The sequence below is a fragment of the Orycteropus afer genome, unplaced genomic scaffold, assembly GCF_000298275.1.
Source record: "Orycteropus afer afer isolate SDZICR_OR568_19922 unplaced genomic scaffold, OryAfe1.0 scaffold00196, whole genome shotgun sequence".
Classification (NCBI taxonomy): Eukaryota; Metazoa; Chordata; class Mammalia; order Tubulidentata; family Orycteropodidae; genus Orycteropus; species Orycteropus afer.
In genome coordinates, this window is record NW_006921783.1 from 1,333,146 (window position 1) to 1,345,575 (window position 12,430).

Consider the following 12,430-nt stretch of genomic DNA (forward strand, 5'->3'; position numbering starts at 1 on the left):
AAGGTAGGAAAATCTGTAGGGCACAGGTCATGTAGGGTTTTGTAGGTCATAGAAATAAGCTTGGATTTGATTTTGGATGTAATTAGAAGTCACTCTATAGTTTTAAATAGGGAAGTAATAGGATTTTTAAGATGTTCTCTCTTGCTCATGTATGAAGGATAAATTGAAGGGGACAAGAAAAGAAATGTTGAGGTAGAGTTGCAGAGGAATCCATTTCAGTAGTGAGAAATAAGGGTCAGTGTTCCTGCTTGGTTTTGGACTTGTTTGGTACTGGTGACCTCTTTTTTCCCTCTAATTTCTCCCTTTTGGAATGGAAATGTCTACCTAGGGCCTGTCCCATCATTGTACTTTGGAAGCAGATAACTTGTATTTTAGGTTTCATGCGTCCACTGATGGAATGGGATTTTGCCCTGGGATGGGACACACCCAGAATCATGCTTGAAGTAGCTGATTCAGGAGATAAGATTTCAGATTTAGAGTTAATTCTTGAATAGGATAAGACTTGGGATGATGTGATAGGGTGAAGGAGCTCTGGTAGCACAGTGCCTAAGGCATCTGACTGCTAACCAGAAGGTTGGTGGTTCAAACCCATCAGCTACTCTTCAGAAGGAAGACTGGGCAATCTACTTCCATAAAGATTTACCCAGTAGGGGTCAGTATGAGTGGGAATTGACTTGATGGCAGTGGGTTTGGTTTGGTTTGTTTGGTAATAGAGTGAATGTGTTTTGCGTGTGGGCAGGATATGAAGGTAGGAGGGGAAAGGATGGAATATTATGGATTGAATTGTGTCTACCGAGAATATGTGTTGGAATCCTAATCCTTATACCTGTGGATGTAATGCCATTTGGGAACTGGATTTTCTTTGTTATGTTAATGGAGCTCTAAAGGTATGCAAATCAACTCAGAATCATAATAAAAAAACAAATCTATAAAAGGATACATTTTTTTAAGCCTATAACTAGCAGATTTTCAATCCAAAAGCATTTAAAATAAAATGTTAATACTAAAATACATTTTATTTTTGTCTTGGGTAGAACACTGCTGAAATTGGTTTACAAAGGTTCATTGTAAGCTGTACATCCAGTGCTAGGACTACAATAATCCATTCATTTTAAGCATTAGCCACACTTGTACTGCAAAAACAAAATAATTCTGAATCTCCCAAAGCAATAAACAAAAAGTTCCACTTTGGACTCTTAGGAGAGAGTAGGTGCCTGTTCATTTGTGCTTTGATGGGCATCACTCCTGTTACCGGCCTGCAGTGTATTGAACTGCTTAATATGGCCCTTCTAGCCAGCATCTTCCATTTTGTGATGGATTGTAATTCTTAGTGCCTAAGGCACTTGACTGCTAACCAGAAGGCTGACGGTTCAAACCCACCAGCCACTCCTCGGAAGGAAGGTTGGGCATTCCTACTTCCGTAGTGATACTGCCTCAGAAACCCAAGGAGGGGTCGCTATGAGTCGGGGCCGACTCGATGGCAAATAACAACAACAGCAACAACAATGCACTTGACAGAGCTCTGGTAGCGGAGTGCCTAAGGCACTTGACTGCTAACCAAAAGGCTGGCAGTTCAAACCCACCAGCCTAGTGATACTGCCTCAGAAACCCAAGGAGGGATCGCTATGAGTTGGGTCCGACTGACTCAAAAGCACATAACAACAACAACAATGCATTTGAGTAGGAGTTCTGGTGGCGTGGTACCTAAGACATTTGACTGATAACCAGAAGGCTGGCAGTGCAAAACCACCAGCCACTTCTTGGAAGGAAAGTTGGGCAATCTACTTCCTTAGAGATACCACCTTGGAAACCCAAGGAGGGGTTGCTGTGAATCAAATTGACTTGACATCATTGAGTTTGGTTTTTGGTTTTCCTTGAGGATATATATGTGAATATTCTGGGAAAGTTCCCTCTCTTGCTCTAGTCTTATGTTTGGTTCATCATCATCTCACCCTTGGACTTGAGTAAGCAGCCGGTCATCTGACCCACTGATTTGGGTTCCCCAACCCCTACAACCACATGAGTGAGGAAAATCCTCCAGACCTACCCACAGACTTAAGATCTGCCAGCCTGCCAGCCTCCACCACCACCACCAGGTGAGCCATTTCCTTGGGAGTTTGTGAGTTTTGTGAGACAGTGAAATAAGGAACCCTAAGACAGGAAGGAGAGTACTGAGGGGAGGAGAAGGAGTTGATGTCAGAGATGATGGAGTGGCACAGCAGCTTGGAAAAATTGGACACTTGGGACATCTTTAACCTCCTGCTAAAAAGGCATGAGGTTGTATCTTTGACCTCCTCTAACTTCACAAGAGGAAGACAGAATCCATCAGCAGCCCAAGCCTTATTCCTATAAGGCCAGACATACTACCACCCTTCACCCTTTTTACTAACTCTGACCTCAACTGTCCCTCCCATGGCACTCACAACTTCTCTACTGGGTTTGATAATTTGTTGCAGTGGCCACACAGAATTCACAGACAATTGTGGAGTTTATTAGGGAAGTAACAGGTTACAATTCAAGTTCAGGAATACGCTTAGAATTCAGACGGTCTCCTCTCTGCTGTGTCCTCATGCACGCCTCTCTGGCCCTTGGCCTCTTGACCTGGACTCTCCCCTGCTCAGGCAAGTGTGAAAAAGCTCTTTTAGCTCTGCTGGTAAGTACACCTACGTGCATCCCACCCTTCCAGCAAGCCTCCTGCCCAAGGGCTCACAGCTTTCTTGCTCCATGCGCCTGAAAGCCCGGCGCTCTGTCTTCTGCTGCCTTTTGGCTCCACTACTGTCATCTCTCACCCAGGCATCTGTCTCAGCTGGGTATATCTCTCTCAGCTAAGGATGTCTAGCCAGGGATCTCAGGTCCAAGGACATGCTCCATTTCATCTCCTGCTGTTCACTCTTAATGGCAGTGAGATCCCCCTTTCTTCCTTTAAAACCAAAACTAAACTCACTGCCGTCAAGTTGTATCTGACTCATAGCGACCTCTCCTTGGGTTTCCAAGGGGGTATGTATATCACCCAATCTTCCTTCCAAGGGGTGGCTGGTGGGTTTGAACTACTAGCCTTCTGGTTAGCAGTCAGATGCCTTAGGCACTATGCCAGCAGAGCTCCCTTTTCTAGGAAGGCTCATTTTAAGCCTGGCAGAATGACAGAACTAACCAATCCTAACGTCAGAGTGCTACACACCTTATTTGCATGGTCCCACCCAGTAATCTGGTGGAAGTTACAAAAACCATGACTCGAAAAGCCATACTAGGTAATGCACTGCACTGCACCTCCACCTCATCTCACTGACTTACTCACTGCCATCGAGTCAATGCTGATTCATAGCGACGTCCATTGGGTTTCCAAGCCTGTAAATCTTTACAGAAGTAGATTCGCCTCATCTTCCTCCTGCAGAGCAGCTGATGGGTTTGCCCATCTTCCTTCTGTGGAGCAGCTAGTGGGTTTGAACCGCTGACCTAGTTAGCAGCCAAACGCCTTATTCACTATGCCACTAGAGCTCCACCTTATAAGGACCAGCTTTGCGCTGTTCCTTCTAAAAGAAATTATTTAAGCACTGCTATTGATAACTGCCTCGGAAACCCAAGGAGGGGTAGCTAGGAGTCGGGGCCGACTCGATGGCAAATAACAACAACAACAACAACATTGTTATTAGTTGCTATCAAGTCATTTCCAACTCATGGCATCCCCACATGTGCAGGGTAGAACTATTTTACAGAGTTTTCAAGGCTGTGACCTTTCAGAAGCAGATCATCAGGCCTATTTTCCAAGACTTCTCTGAGTGTGTTTAAACCAACAGCCATTTGATTAGTGCTTACTTGTTTGTGCCATCCAGGGACTTTCTCCCTACTAAAAGACCACCCTGTATCTGGGTCCTACCTCCAGGTAGATAGCCAAACCAAAAAACCACTGCCATTGAGTCAGTTCTGACTCATAGTGACCCCCCACTGCGTTTCCAAGCCTGTAAATCTTTACAGAAGTAGATTTGCCTCATCTTCCTCTTGCAGAGCAGCTGATGGGTTTGAACCACTACCCTTCTGGTTAACAGCCAAATACCTTACCCACTACAGCTCCTTTTTATATAGAAAGGTACTGTTGGCTTAAATGCTCTTTAAGTTCCCATCTACGATTTTAATTACTTGTACAGAAGCACAAGTGAGTTCTGCTTTTAAAAAATAGTATGGATCAGCATATAGAGAGTTTTTAAGGCTAAGTGAATAGATGACATCATTAGAGAAAGAATATAAACAAAACAAAAAGGATCCTAGGACCAGGTTTTGAAGAACTCGAGGAGCTCTGGTAGCATAGTACGTAAGGCACTTGACTGCTAATCAGAAGGCTGGCAGTTCAAACCCACCAGCCACTCCTTGGAAGGAAGGTTGGGCAATGTACTTCCAGAGTGATACTGCCTAGGAAACCCAAGGAGGGGTCACTATGAGTTGGGTATGACTTGACAGCAAATAACAACAACAGCATGAGAGAATGAGCTCTGGTGGTGCATGCGTTAAGTGCTTGTGTGCTAACTGAAAGATTAGAGGTTCAAACCCACCAGCGCTCGGCAGGAGAAAGAACTAGGATCTGCTTCCATAAAGATTGCAGCCTAGAATACACTTTGGGGGGGGGGGTTTCCTACTCTGTCCTGTAGGGTTACTGTGAGTAAAAATTGACTCAGTGGCACCTAATAGCATGTAGAGCTGGAGGAGCTACTGAGAAATGGGAACCAGGAGAGTAAGAGTATTTCAAGAAAGAGGAAGTTGTTAGTTGTGTTCTGTGAAGGTAAGAAGTCCAGTATGATGTAATGGAGGTCGTTGGTGACTTTGACAAAAGCAATTTCTGTTGATTTGTTGGGACAGAAGTCATTGAAATGACTTGAACAGTGATTTGGAGATAAGGAAATGGAGACTGTACTTATATGTAGGCAACTCTTGAGAAATAAATATATGAAGAAGGACTTAAAAATGAGGTATACTGGACCATGCTTCTTTGCTGGAGAATGATACAATAAATGGGGAAGAATTGATGGGAGAGACTTGAGCAAAGTTCCTGAGAAGGTGAGAGAAAGAGGATACAGAATGTATCTTGACATGATGGCCCTTGGTAGCTGGAGGATGCTGCCCTAGTTGTAAAAAGAAGGCGGTGGCTAATGGGTAAAGGTGTATGTATCTTAGTAGTGTACTAGAAAGATTGAAGAAATCTCTGATTTTTATATCTTGATATTGAAATGAAATAAAATCAGTGGTTGAGAGAAGGGAGGAAGTGGAGTATGAAGTTTGAGAAGAGAGAAAAGAATTTAGATAGTTGTGAGAGTGAGAAATAGTTTATTAGTAGAAATGAGAACAAGTCAAGGTTTGAGATTTGACATCTCAAATAATGCCTGGCATATACTGAGTACTTAATAAATATTTGTTGGAAAGTAGCTGTATAGATGTATGATTTTTTTTTTTCTTCAGCTATGTTCAGTTGGTCAGACAGATACACCATAAGAAACAGATGGTTTCAGGGCCTTTATAATTTTACAGTCTGTGTGTGGTTAAATAGAGGGGTAAAGGAACTAAGGATGTTTTCAGGGCGATTTGAGTGGAGGTTAAAATGCAAAAAAATTTTGGTACATTATAATCTAAACTATTTAGAATCCCTGTGGTTCTGAAAAGCTGATTTTACTTTGAATGTTTGCCTTTATTTTATAGTTCTTTCTTTTGGGAACAGTAGAAGTTGTTGTTTTTAAGACTGTGAATTTAGTTTGCTTGTGAAGAAATAGAGTGATTAAAAGAAAATAACTTAGCTCCGTAGATTATTTCTTACAAAACAAAATTCCGGACTATTACTTTGTTTTTGAGAGAGAATTTTTGAGAAGGAAATGTCGTTAGGCTATTTTCTTCTTAAGCACATTGTGTAATAACACATTATTTGCTCAAATGAAACTTCTGTTGCAATATCTTAAAAGCAGAGACTTCAGATAATTGCACAATACCATTGTTATAAGTAAGAACTCAAATGAACTCAAATTGTTTTGGATAAAACTCTTTTATGTCTTGAAGATGACATTATGGAAAAGAGTAAATAGGAGGAAATGAGAATGTTTTGCAGAAGGGAAGGCTTTAGAACTTTTTTCCCATAATACAAGCCCTATTCATCTTCTTACCACAAATTAACTACATTTTATTTATTGTGCTTTAGGTAAATGCCTGTTCATCTCAAAAAAGAATTGCTACAGGCTTTTGCTGAATATGAACCTACACACAATTTTAAGAATTTACAGAACTTAAGTATAGCTTCAAATTAAGTGACAGGCAGGTAGAAAATCTTTAATTCCTTTATTACTAGTTCTGTTTCCATTTCGATCATCCTCAGTTGATTTTATTAATAAAACCCAGAATGTACTGATTTGTGGAATAGGTTTATATTTCATAAACTATTATGAAGCTCTAGTCTTACAGTACATTACTTCGTGTTTCTTTTTTTGGAAATTGCTTGGTCTGCATTGTCTCTTTTTATAACATCTTCACAGAAGTATGGTTTAAATTGCAGAATTAAACTTTCTGCATCTTTGAACTCTTCTGAATGTATTGTCATCTGAATTCCCAGTTACTTTCTTCTTCTTCATTATAGCTAGCATATGTTTAGTTCATACTAAAGGTAAGACGATATATTGGTGTGTTACTTCCATTACTGTGCAAATTAAGGTTGATGTTTAGAGAGCTATAGAAACTTTTCCAAGCCTATAGAATAATTATTTGTAAAGCTTGGATTTGAACCTAGGTCTCTTAAACTTTGAAACCTGTTTTCTTCCTACTAAGTCTTCCTATCTAATAAAATTTATTAATTTTTTTTGCACCCATTTCATTCTATTTGATTTCTTGTGCTTGTCTGACTTCCCTATCAGACTGAGGTTCTTCAGATAGTGTCCATTGCAGATCCGGGTATTTTAAAAATATTTGTTGAATAAACAACAGTGGCAGCACTGATGTAGTAGCAGTGGGGCATGTGCTGTGAAGTTGTTTTTCTAGTATAAGCAGTTCTGAGTTTACTGCTTCTTATACCTCCTACTCCTTTGATGTATTTATTGCCATTTATTTTAATACATATACAAGCATGCACATAGACACACAAACACTATTTCATCTTCACATCAATCTTTTGAAAGTGGGAATTACTGCCTTCATTTGTGGATCCGGAAAATAAAAGCCTAGAGAAAATGAGACTGACTCAAGATCATATAACTGCCACCCACTGCCATTGAGTTGATTCCGGCTCATAGTAATGTTGTAGGATAGAGTTGTTGTTGTTGTTGTTATGTGCCGTTGAGTTGGCCCCGACTCATAGCGACCCCTCCTTGGGTTTCCGAGGCAGTATCACTACAGAAGTAGATTGCCTCATCTTCCTTCCGAGGAGTGGCTGGTGGGTAGAGTAGAACTGCCCAATAGAGTCTCCAGGGTTGTACTTTACGGAAGCAGAATATCTCTGTGCCTGGTGGACTTGAACTAGTGACCTTTCGATTAACAGCTGAATGCTTTAACCATCATGCCATCAGAGCTGCTTTATCACATAATTCACAAAAAAAACAAACCAAATTCAAACCCACTGTCATCAAGTTGGTTCCAACTCATAGCAACCCCCTTGGGTTTCCGAGGCAGTGAATCTTTATGGAAGTAGATTGCCCATCTTCCTTCCAGAGAGCAGCAGGTGGGTTTTAAACGCTAACTTTCAGGTAGCAGTCAGATGCCTTAGGCATTGTACCATAACTAGTGAGCAGCAAATCTAGAATTTCTGGCTTTAAATTTTGTAATTATCTACTCCAGGCTATCTGTGCTAATGAAAACGTGTACTTTATTTCTTGTTATCTTTACTTGCTTATTGAGAAGTTACATTGACAAAACAGGTGTCTATGAATCAATTATGTCTAAAAGAAGAAACTGTTGGAGTGCTGAATGTATACTTTGTTCATAGTCTATTTATACACCTTTCATTTAAAACAAATGAAACAAGGCATAAATTTTGGTAATAGGGATTAGAGTTAAGAGTTGAGTCAGAGAATAAAATAGCACCAACTAATTTATAGAAAGATTGGATCCATGACCATATTCTTTTCTAACCTGCTGAATATAAGTCCAGCAGGATTCCTGGCACATGCAGAGTGTTCAGTTAATATTTGTTGAATGAATTAACAAACCAGTATACACAAATACCTTTTACAGTGATTTCTTGAGTTTGGTGTATTAATAGTATAACCTCCTAATTCATAAATGTGAGCCATCACTGAATCAGCTGATAAAATAGAAAAATTTGAGCTGTTTTGTCATAAGCATATTCTTATTTTTATTGTGATTTGGTTTCATAAGCATACTCTTAAGCTTGGAGCTACTGAGAGATTCTTAAGCGTAAAGACAATGAAAGACTCTTAGAGTTCAAAGAATGCCATTGTTTTTCTATATCTGTATTACAGGTTTTGATACTTCCAGCTGATGACTTACGTCTTTTTTTTTTTTTTAGTCATAATTCATTTACCATAAAATTAAACTACTTAAACTATACAATTCAGTGGCTTTTAGTATATTCACATTGAAATAGCTATTACCACAATCAATTTTACAACATTTTCATCACCCTAAAAAGAAGCCCAATACCCATTAGCAGCAGCCACTCCCCATTTCCTTATATGAGGAACCCTAGGGAACCACTGATAAGTATTTTGTCTTTATGAGTTTGCCTGCTCTGGACATGACATATGATTGGAATCATACAATATGTAATCCTCTGCATATTCTCAAAGGTTCATCTATGTTGTAGCACGTAATTAGTACTTCATTTCTTTTTTATATCTGAATAATTTTCCACTCTATGGATATACCACATTTCATATATCTGTTTATCAGTTCATGGGCATTCATTTCCACTTTGGGGCTATTAGAAAAAAACTGCTTCTGTGAATATTTGTGTACATGATTTTATATGGACATAACTTTTTTTTCCTTAGGTGTATACCTGGAAGAGGAGCTCTGGTGGTGTAGTGCCTGAGGGTTCAAACCCACCAGCCACTCCTCAGAAGGAAGGTTGGGCAATCTACTTCCATAGTGATAGCACTTCAGAAGCTCAAGGAGAGGTCGCTATGAGTCGGAACTGACTCGACAGCAGTGGGTTATACCTAGAAGTGAAATTGTGAGATCCTGTGTTAACTCATTTAACTCTTGTGTTTAATATTTTGAAGAACTGTCAGACTTTTTGAAAGTAGCCGCACTGTTTTACATTTCGACCAGCAATGTGTGAGGATTCTACTTTTTTCATATCCTTACCAACATTTGTTATTATCTGTCTTGATTATAGCTATTCTAATGAATGTGAAGTTGTATCATTGTGGTTTTGACTTGCATTTCTTTGGTAGAATCATGTGGAACATCTTTTCATGTGCTTTATGTCCATTTGTATATCTTCTTAGGAGAAATGTCTATTCAGATCCTCTGTCCATTTTTTAATTGGATTATCCTCTTCTTATTGAGCTATAATTTTCTTTGTATACTATAGATTCAAGTTCCTTATTAAGTATATGGTTTACAAATGTTTTCTCTCATTCCGTGGGTTGTCTTTTCCCTTTCTAGATGGTATCTTTTGAAGTACAGAAGTTTTAATTTTGATGATGTTGACTTTCTCATCAATTGTCTTTATATAAAAGTCTGGGAAAGTTTTAGTTTTGAATTTAGGACTCAGGATTGTAACCTTTTTTGAAGTGACCCTTTTTGAGTAGGAAGATTTGCTTTACTAATATCTGAAAAATCACATTCACAGTCACAGGTAATCTGGTGTTTTTGTGTAGAATAATTATATGAGCACAATTTATATGTTGTATTACAGTGATTTAAAATAGAAACATTTATATCTGTAATATAACACATAACATAGATATTTAATGTGTTTTATCCCCATATTATTTTTTTTTTCTGTAGAATTGTTTCATAAGTAAAACTATTCTGTGATCCTCGTTATATATGTCACCATTGGTGATATCTTTGGTATTTAAATCTTTTCTTTCCAATAATAAAGGGCTGTGAAAGATTGGAAAATTTGAATAGTGTGTATTATATTAAATCATGAACTAGAAGGACTTTAGGCCTTAACATTATCAATAATTTAAGTTACTAGTACTTGATATCCTCTTGTGGAGAAATTCCCTCCAAATTTTAAGATGGAAAATCCTTTGAATATTTGGAAAAGGGTTACAACTACATGGCTTTTGTGTTTTTACTACTTGTAAGAATTCTAAAGGATCTCTGATGGCATAGTGCCTAAAGCATTTGACTGCCAACTAGAAAGTTAGTGGTTCAGACCCACCAACCACTCTGCACAAGGAAGACTGGACAATCTACTTGCATAAAGATTTACTGCCTTGGAAACCCAAAGGGAGTTGCTATGAGTCAGAATCGACTCAGTGGCAGTGAGTTTATTTTTTGTTTATTTTATTTTTTTGGAGTAAGAATTCTAAGGAACTCTGGTAGTATAGTGGATAAGCCATCTGTCTGCTAACCAGAAGGTCAGTGGTTCAAACCTACCAGCCACTCTGGAGAAGAAAGATGGGGCAGTCTACTTCTGTAAAGATTTACAGCCTTGGAAACCCAATGGAGGTTGCTGTGAGTCAGAATTGACTTGATGGCAATGAGTTTGGTTAGTTTTGTTTTTAGTTTTTCTGTACTGTTACCAATAAGTTAAATGTTTATAAAAAGCTGAATTGGCAAAAGTTGATTGATAGATACATTTACAGTAGTAATAACAACAAAAGGTCAGCTGCTGATGTACAACCAGATACCTCATGGGATTTGGTTTCTTGATCTGGAGGTTTAGGGTCATGATTTTGGGACATCTCAGTTGATTGGGCTGATAATATGTTTCGTGCTTGTGTTCTATCTCCTAGTTCGTTCTGTACTGCCTAGGGTTTGCAAGAGGCCATCCCAGGCACAACAGTTGGGTCTCTAGTCACCTGGAACAGCAGAGGAAGAGAGAGAATTGAGAATAAAAGGAAGGAATGGATGTGTGGCTAATTGCTTCCATGAACAGTTGCCTCCTTTGTTGTGAAACCAGAAGAGCTGGATGGTGCCTGGCTACTATTACTGAATGTTTTAAAGACTCCCTATCAAGAGGGGGAAATACAGAATAGAATTTTAAGTTCACATGGAATCCAGTCTTTTTGAAGCCCTGAAGGCTGGATGAACCCCAAAACTTTTGCCCTGAGATAATCTTTAAACCTTAAACAGAAATAATCACTGAAGTCTTCTTAAAACAAGAGTTTATCTTAACTAGTAAAGAATGTCTGCCTTTAGCATTGTGCATTTTTAAGATCTATTTAGGTTGCAGTTGACAACAGCAGCTCCAGAGATTAGATAGAAAATTTAGGGAGCAGTGAATATATGTTAGTGAGACAGGAGAAATTCAGAAAGGAGTGTGAGAACAGTTGCACAACTGGAAGAATGTAATCACTTTCACTGAATTGTATATGTAGAAATTGTTGAATCGGTATGTGTTTTGCTGTGTATATTCTCAACAACAGCAAAAAATAAATTTAAAAAGACAGGTATAAGCACATTATACAAATAGCGTGTGGGGAGTTAATGCCATGTTATTCCTGTATTCAGTTTCAGCTTCAAAATATGAATATAAAACATATGGCTGAGTTTCCCCCCCTCCTATTTTTTTAGCTTCTCAAGAATTAACTAATCTATGAAATGGCAGAGAATGGAAAAAGTTGTGACCAGAGACATACAGCAATGAACAAAGAGCAACATAATGGAAACTTCACAGGTAAAGTATGATGGTGTGGAGGGAGGAGATCTACTGGTTCAAAGGATATACTTTTCATTGGAATAAAATAGAAATATAAGTAATCCTTGATTTATGATGGGTTCCATTCCTATGACTCCATTGTAAGTCAGTTCTGATATAAGTCAAATACTTTTTTTTCCTTTTTTTAAGTTTTCATTATTACTACCTTTTATTGTCAGTAGCTTTATAAATAAATCTGGCACACTGAACAGTAAATCATAAAATTGAACATTTGAGAATGATATCAGCAAATTACATGTTTCAATTAACAATAAGATATACCAAAAAAAAAAAAAAAGCAACAAATGGCAATATGTGTGGTTTGCCATAACTTGAATATGTCCTGAGTTGGGGACTACCTGTATTTCTAATATTATCTTTTGTTAATATCTTCATAGTAGTTAAATTATGGTCAGAGCCTATAAAATGATTTTTTTTACACTGATACAGAAGCAGCCAGCTACAATCACATCAGCAGTTATTACTTGTTAACCTTATGGTATGATGAGTATTTAATTGGCTGTGTTCGGTGCTCAGTTTTATTATGCCAGTTTTTAACTTTAGAGGCAGATTATGAATTTACTTATTACACTATTCCTAAATACACAGTTCTCAAAAAGAAGTTAACAA

General features: G+C 38.4%; 1 protein-coding gene across 1 annotated transcript in view; it reads left to right on the top strand.

Moving 5' to 3' along the window:
- The first annotated feature begins 11,697 nt into the window (after positions 1-11,697).
- The window catches only part of VMP1 (vacuole membrane protein 1), a 120,718-nt gene continuing 119,985 nt past the window's right edge, over positions 11,698-12,430 (top strand). The window contains exon 1 of the mRNA XM_007947861.2: positions 11,698-11,779. Coding sequence (XP_007946052.1) covers positions 11,704-11,779 — 76 coding nt within the window. The 5' untranslated portion in view covers positions 11,698-11,703. The remainder of the gene's footprint in view (positions 11,780-12,430) is intronic.